At 40.6% G+C, this 7,506-nt stretch overlaps 1 protein-coding gene across 1 annotated transcript in view; it reads right to left on the bottom strand.

Annotated features, from left to right (window-relative positions):
• The window catches only part of GLG1 (golgi glycoprotein 1), a 168,457-nt gene that overhangs the window by 5,877 nt on the left and 155,074 nt on the right, over positions 1-7,506 (bottom strand). Inside the window, exons 18-23 of the mRNA XM_006860310.1 lie at positions 6,739-6,876; positions 4,939-5,062; positions 4,127-4,269; positions 3,871-3,972; positions 1,697-1,804; positions 162-282 (exon numbers count right to left, since the gene is read on the bottom strand). Coding sequence (XP_006860372.1) covers positions 162-282; positions 1,697-1,804; positions 3,871-3,972; positions 4,127-4,269; positions 4,939-5,062; positions 6,739-6,876 — 736 coding nt within the window. The remainder of the gene's footprint in view (positions 1-161; positions 283-1,696; positions 1,805-3,870; positions 3,973-4,126; positions 4,270-4,938; positions 5,063-6,738; positions 6,877-7,506) is intronic.

Genomic DNA, 7,506 nt, shown 5'->3' with positions numbered 1-7,506 from the left:
CTGTCTCTTTAAATTTCGATGTCAATCTTGATATAATCAAGATACAATCAAGATGTTCTCTCCTAATCCTATCAATCCTGGTACAATCAAGATAAGCTTTCCCAAGATGGCGGCTCCTGGAACAGGGTAGGCATAAGCATAAGTTGAGCAGAATGACTTACGACGCCCTCGACCAGGGGTAATGGCGGCACAGTGGTGCTTGATGTCCAGGGCACAAGCTGTATGAAGAACTGGGTCCACAAAGATATCAGCTTTGCTTTCCTTCAGCATGTTTAATACTTCCTGGGAACGGAAGATCATTACAGAGACAGCCGTTAGAGAGCCAGTGTTGCATGGAACTACTTTAGAGTCAAACAAAAATATCAAGGAGAGAAGGCTGAAGGTGAAGAACAGATCATTCTGGGATCTGCAGCAATGTGGTAATGATGCACAGAATGCAGTAGCATCAATTTCATAAAAAACTATCTCTTGGAGATCTGGTGTATGTAAAGCTGTTTGCTAAGTAAAGCAGGGGATAAAAAGATGAGACCATCTCTACCCTTTAGTGATTGTAAGATCTGATTTTGGTTTCTGGCAATTGGTAAGCCGCCACATTATTTTAAATAACCTAAGTGTTAGTATTTTTAGTGGTACAGTACTGTTATCTTGTTATATACAAAGTTATGTTGTTGTTGTTAAGAGCTGTTGAATCAGTTCTGACTCACAGCGATTCTATATAGGGTTTCCAAGGAGCAGCTGGTGAGTTTGAACTACAAACCTTTCAATTCAAACTACTGTGCGGTCCAGTGCATTACCCCTCAGGGCCACACTAAGACTCCTATACAAAAGTGTATGTGCTTAAAATCATTTACTCTATTACGGTTATGCTCAAAAGGAATAGAACACTGACTGTAAGAAAAATTCTTTTTTGAGGCTTACAGATTTTCTGAATAAAAGCACCTACAGGATGAAAGTAAAGTAAATGAAGCTTTCTTCAACAAAGATCAGAGCTTGTACTCAATAGGAGGGTTGGAGTCCTTGCAAAACAACAGTAACAAAACCAAAACCTGAACTACATACAGTGCCCAAAAGTTTTCCTCCAAGACAGAAGCAACTGTGCAATAATAAAGGAGCCAAAGGAAAATACCTTGATTTAGTTTTTAACCAAGGCCCCCATTGTCCAGATTACATGGATTCAGACCCTTGTTTTTGCAGCTGAAAATTCTGTAAACTACATTCTCATTTTAACAATGCTGTCATTGAACACTTTTTTTTTTTAAAAAAAGATATCATTAAAAGTTTTATAGGATAATTTGTGCTTAGCAGTCATTTTCTATAAATCTGTTTATTTATTGCTTCTGAAATGAACTGAAATTTTAGTTTCATTGATTTTTATGAATGTTAAACACTTACTGTTATATTGGTATTGACATTTTACTCTGAATTTCCATTGAGAGTGCCATTAAAAATAGGGATGAAATACATTCACACATCTTAGAACATGTGAATGAACTGTAGTAAAGTAGAATTTTAATATTCAAGTTAAAGGAGATTAATAGTCAAGGGCTAAATTAAAGTTTGATAGGAAGGAACAGTATAGTATTCTGTGAAGGAAGGTTTTAGATGTTAAAATTAAAGCTCAAAGACGATAGCATTATAGAGCAGAAGATAACGAGGAAAAGGAAGGACATGGGTGGAATAGGGTGATGGTAGTTACCTTTTTACACATTTCCGTTTTGATTTTGAGCAAGTTAACTTTGAGGCACTCTTCCACTTGACCTGTCTGCTCTTGGGCTGCTGCTTCCTCGGCACAAAGACTAGAGATCTGTTCAGGAGACAAGCACAAAACAAGGCCATCTACTCTGCACAAGGAATGAGCCAACAAATCAGTGCAGTGTGTGTGTTGCCTCATGATGGCCCTCTGCTGCTTCCTAAATGAGGGACAGCCTACCATCACCAGGAATCATGGTCGCTGAGATTGATCAATGTGGTGGCCCTGTGGTGGCCCTCATTCACAGGTCGCTGTGATCCTCACCCAGCTGCCGGCTCTTCGCAAACACAGTGCTGGTAGATTTCACTCCCCTCCCCCTTGTACTAGATGTTAGCTCTGTTCCCCTTCACAATGGCTGGCACAGAGTCAAAAATCAATACGTGCATGTATCATTATGCTCACTACTCTGAGATTTGAGTCAGACTGTCCCAGGGCTTGTCACAATGACGGAAGGTTAGACAGCCAAGTAAAATACTAAAAGCAAAGACTTGCCATTTTATAGAGGCCAAAGGTCGACACACACATAAACACATGGGTGCTGAAACAGCCCATGTGAAGATAAAATGTTTAAATTTCTTTGGATAGTTGTGAATAAGCTTTTTAAAGATATTTTTCGCTATGGACCCTTATGTACAGGGCTTGCTACATGTTCTTTTCTGGCCCGTTAGTTGCGGCTTAGAGCTGTCAAGTTGGTGCTACCTCATAGTGACTCTGTATAGGGTTTCTGAGGCTTTAAATCTTCTCGGGAGCAGATAGCCTCATTTTTCTCCCATGGAGCGAATGGTGGGCTCAAACCACAGACCTTGTGGTTTACAATTCAGTGCTTATTGTATAGAACTACTGTACTTCCTTTTCTCTAGCTAGAAGTCTAATAATTTCCAAAGATAGGTATTTCTTTGGAGCTATTATGAGAGAACTTTTATCTTTCTGGTAAGTCATAAGGTGTCCTGGGCCGACTATGATGAATACTCATAAAGAAAAAACAAATTATATCAAGATTAAAAAAACTATGTTTGATAAAGGAAACAAGTGTAAATTGCTGCAGTTTGATGAACGTGACCTATACTTATGGATGTAGTAGCTCAAAATACCACCTGAGATGGAAGTCTTCACTTCAAGTATTAATGCTATCCCCTCTGTATACAGGGTAGATAGGGACAGGCAACTTAAATACTGGCTACCTAAAATGAGGGGGTGAGAAAAGCACGAAGTGGACTGGCTTACAAGTTTTCAAGAGGGAGTTTATTTTCAGAGTGTGTGGGGGAGACAGAGTACCACTAAATAGTTTTCATCTTGATCTAGTGAAAAGAGATGGGGATAAGATTCTTATGATCCAATAGTGAGTAATTGTTATCGTGACTAATTGTGACTGTCACAACTGTAAAGGTACAAGTTTTGTAACAAAAATGGGGGAGTAGTTAATATGAGTACATAAACAGAGGACTCTAGGACCATCAAGGCAGAAGAGCACAAGTGGAATGTGAGACCCTATCCAGAGAAGCAGCAACAACAGAGATGGAGGCAGAGATGGGGACATGGAGAGAGGGAGCAGCTGAGGATTCTGGAATCAGGGAAAGAGAGGGACTGAGTGCTGACAGCCAGGAGGCAGGCTTGCAGAAGTGCCCTTTGGTTGTTTAAATGATTATACATGCCTGAGTATTTTTGTGTACATTCCCTCCTCCAGCCCCACTCTGAAAAAACAACAACAACCAAAAACAGAGGGAATGGAATCAAATACAGGTGATTGATGATGCATGGAGGAGACTGTAATCATTACAATGAAACGATGGTGTAAAGCTGATGTTCTCCCATGTAACTACCACTCAGAGCGCACAATAAAAAACAACAACAACAAAAAAAACCTAAATTATTATCCTGATAGATATGAAGAAAGAATATCCTGTTCAAAACAGAAATGCGGAAACAGTTGTGTGGTGACAGGAGTAGAATCAAGTCTAATTCTGTTTTGCAGAGAACCAGGAACTAAGACAATGGAGACACTAGAAGCTGGGCTTTCAGCTCACCATCGAGTCAGGGCTAATGGGAAAGAAATTATGATAAAGAATTCTTCCACAGCAGGTTCTCTGACCAGCTCTGTTCACAGCCCACATCCTACCTACCTCTTCTGAGCAGTGCAGCTGGAGCTGGGGGTCTAGTCGGTAATCCAGAGCTGACTCCTGGATAATAATCTGGATCTGGTCCTCACAGTCTGAAGACAGGCGCTACATGTGAGAAGAGGAACAGACCCCAGCCTATTAGAAAATGTCAGCTTTTGGGAAAGGTAAGAGAACTGTCTTGGGAAAGAAGGCGCAAGCTGGGGCTTCAAAATAGAAAACTCCCAGGGGCACTGCATACACCACTGTGGAGCCGGTTTACCTGGTCGGCATATCTCAGCTTGAGGCAAGAGATGACTTGACCTTCTAGCTCCGAATCATCCTTGGCCTTAGTCAAGATTCCATGACAGAATTTAGGAATATCAGCTTTACAGGCTTTCCTTAGCACAGGGTTTAAGCGATAATCTAGAGCAGGTAAATATGTGATAAATTATTCCACCTAGACTAACAAATTTTTTGAGTCACCTTCCAGAAAGGGGCACATTATGTACATGACCATGACAACAACCACTGCCTGGTTTACTCAGTGATACTCCCTGAGCTCTCATTACGCTGCATTTAATCAGCAATGTGTTTTTGTGTAAGGGTAGAGCTAGAATTCCCTGGGGAGGTCTCTATCTGTACCTAGCAGTTCTACAGGATCTTGTGGTCCTAATCAAAACAATCCGCACAGAAATCAAGAAGGCATCAGCAACCTTCTCCCCAACAGATCAATTTGAAAATATTGAACAGATCTTGCCCAGTAAATGACAAGGTCTGGCAACTCAGACCCATATTTCTTTTTCTAGAATGATAACCCACAAATTCTCCATCTACAGGCATGAAGTTTTATAACTCTCTAGGCATTTTTTGGCAGGGGACACTAACTCTGATTCCTTTGGTAGGCCCTTCAAGGGTGTTTTCTAGCTTCTTCCTTCCCATGGCTTTCGTTCCATTTGGCTAGATCCTCTTCAAAGAAGGAGTCAGCCATTTTGTTTACGTGTAATTAAGCATCGGCAGCTTAATTAGATAACTCTGTAACTACCCTAGTCCATTTCAGTTGTATACTTAGTGGGACCAAGAAAGCCAAGTTACCTGTGTTCTGTGTGATCTGGCGCTTGGTAATCATCTGTTTGCATTTGGGATCCATCAGTTCACTATTTTTATTTTGCTTTAAGCACTGTAGCATGGTTTTAGAGTCTGCTTCAGGACAGAACCTCTGCAAAGAAACAAAATTTTATAATACAATTTATCTAATCTAAATATGGCAGTTAGCACCATTTGTGGTCACTCTTACATCTACTTCAAAAACTTATGAAGGAAGCAGCCGGAAGGTATTACCGTTGTTAAGTGCTGAAGAGTCGATTCCAACTTATAGCAACCCTGTACAGAGTTTCCAAGGAGCAGATGGTGAGTTTGAACAGCCAATCTTTCAGTTTAAACTGACCTTGCAGTTGAATATTTATCCTACAGTGCCACACCGGGACTCCAAAGTATCACTAGTACCAGAGAATTGGTTAAGACTGAATAAGCACCTGGTCTCAAGTTTGTTTGTTTTTTTATAAAAAAAAACCTGTTCTCTACTACATTTCTCTCCACTAGCTTACTGTTTGCTCCTTTGCACAGGATTGCACTGCACCTCTACATACATGGCTTTGGTAAACTACATAGCATCTTATGAGCTAAGTATTAAGCATGAGTATACCACTATACCAGGTGACCACGTAGCTCTCAAGACACTTCTACAACCCCAGCAGGGACACCTGACAAATGTGGAGTAAGGGCCCAGAGTCTGGTTCATCTAGTAAGTCTGGGGACTATATAATCCTACCAAACCCCATAGGGCTAAGCCCTTGTCCACTTATTATTATCCTGTAAGTCCAAGATCCATTTCATAAAAGGACTGAAACTCACCTCTACCTAGTAAATCTCAAGTCTTTAAATGTCACAGCATCTGCTGTATTCTAGGAGAGACTCTCAAGCACCAATCCTCCCTTACTAGTGGCTCCATGTCCAGTTCTCGAAAGTGTAAACGATGATCACTTATTGAAATTTTAATATGGGAACGTGGACTGTCTGATTTTTAGAATATCCATCACATTTTTACAGAGCTCTCTCAAATCAGTTCCTGACATTTCTGAGAACAGAGTGTCTGCTCTCCTCCCCAAATTTCTGATTCAGTAGGTCTGAGAAAGGACCCAAGAATTGTAGGTGATGTCGATGATGCTGGTCTAGGGACTATAGAATGAGAAACACTGTAATTAACTGTATAAAAGTGGCTCAAATTTAAAAAAAAAAAAAAATCTTCAAAATTTATTTTATAAGGTGAAAGTAGCATTTTGTTTTAAAGGAAAGCTGAAATAAGAGGTGAGGACCTTAGCTTTCTCTGTGTATGTGTGGATAGATCATAGAAATTCAATCTAAGTACTCAATTCAGCCCTGACGCTGAAGAATATTCACTGGAAGAATAAATGAAACAAAACCTGTAGGATACAAAGAGAGAGTCAGGACATTCAGTAGGGGTATTCTCAGTATACCTACCATGAACCTCCCTCAAAACCAATCTTACTTTTATAGGGCAAAGCAGGGCTTCAAACCGGTTCATTCTGGTTCACACCCCTGTAGATAGTCTGCATTTCCATTCTAGATACACAAGATCAGAATCTACAGTTTAATAAGATCCCCAGGGGAGTCTTATACAAATAAGAATCACCTGGGGCTCTTGTTAAAATGTTGATTCTGAGTCAGTATATCTTTACCCCAGAGGAGGTGGGTAAAGGAGAATAAAAAGGCTTGCAATTAGAAGATTATATAAATATTCTCTGAAATTTAAATACCTCTATGTTGTGGTTGTCATTTTACTTACTTTCTTAGGGATTGTTTTGGACCCCTCACCTTTATCATTTGTTTGCAGACTCTCATGAGTGTATAGTCTAGTTCTGGGTCCATCATCTCAGTCTCTTGTAGCTTAAATACTTTCTGATGGCAACGGGTAGTTAGCTGCTTCTTGTTTTCTTTCAGACATTCAATAATCTATGGCATAAAAATTATGGCCAAGTTGAGGGATGTGTGAGGGATTTTCTGATTTTGAAGTATTGTGTTTTCTTAGTGCCCCCCCCCCATCACCACCAACCCCACCACACCCATCTCCTGCCCCATTTCTCTACCCACGTAACTTTCATTTCTAATCCCCAGGCAATGGGAATCACTTACAAAGGAGAGTTACACTTATAAACCTACAAGCTTAGGGCTAAAAACAAGCCAAACTGTATACAAAATTAAGGATGACTAGCAGACTATATTGGAGTCCAAATGGAAGGTACAGCCACTTGGGACTCCTGGTTTCTTCTGCCCTCTAGAGCTGCTTTCTCTCCAAGATCCCCTCTGGAGCATCCACTAGGCTCCCTGCACATGAATGGAGCCAGAACTCTGACTAGACAGTAGGCGCAATCCAATTCACTGAGTACTGATCATTTACCACAGGAAAGTAGACTGTGGTAGATGCCATGAGTGAGACCCAACCCTTACCCTTGACAAGCACAAAGTTTCATTGTGCAAACTTCTATAACTGAATAGTTAACAGTAAAAATACAAGTGCTTCCCCCCCACACAGAGTGGACAGAGAAGGGCAGGTTGGACATTGGATACTCAAATGGGAAGAGG

Source organism: Chrysochloris asiatica, unplaced genomic scaffold (assembly GCF_000296735.1).
Source record: "Chrysochloris asiatica unplaced genomic scaffold, ChrAsi1.0 scaffold00037, whole genome shotgun sequence".
Lineage (NCBI taxonomy): Eukaryota > Metazoa > Chordata > Mammalia > Afrosoricida > Chrysochloridae > Chrysochloris > Chrysochloris asiatica.
Note: the sequence above shows the minus strand (reverse complement) of the source record. Positions and strands in the feature narration are given on the sequence as shown.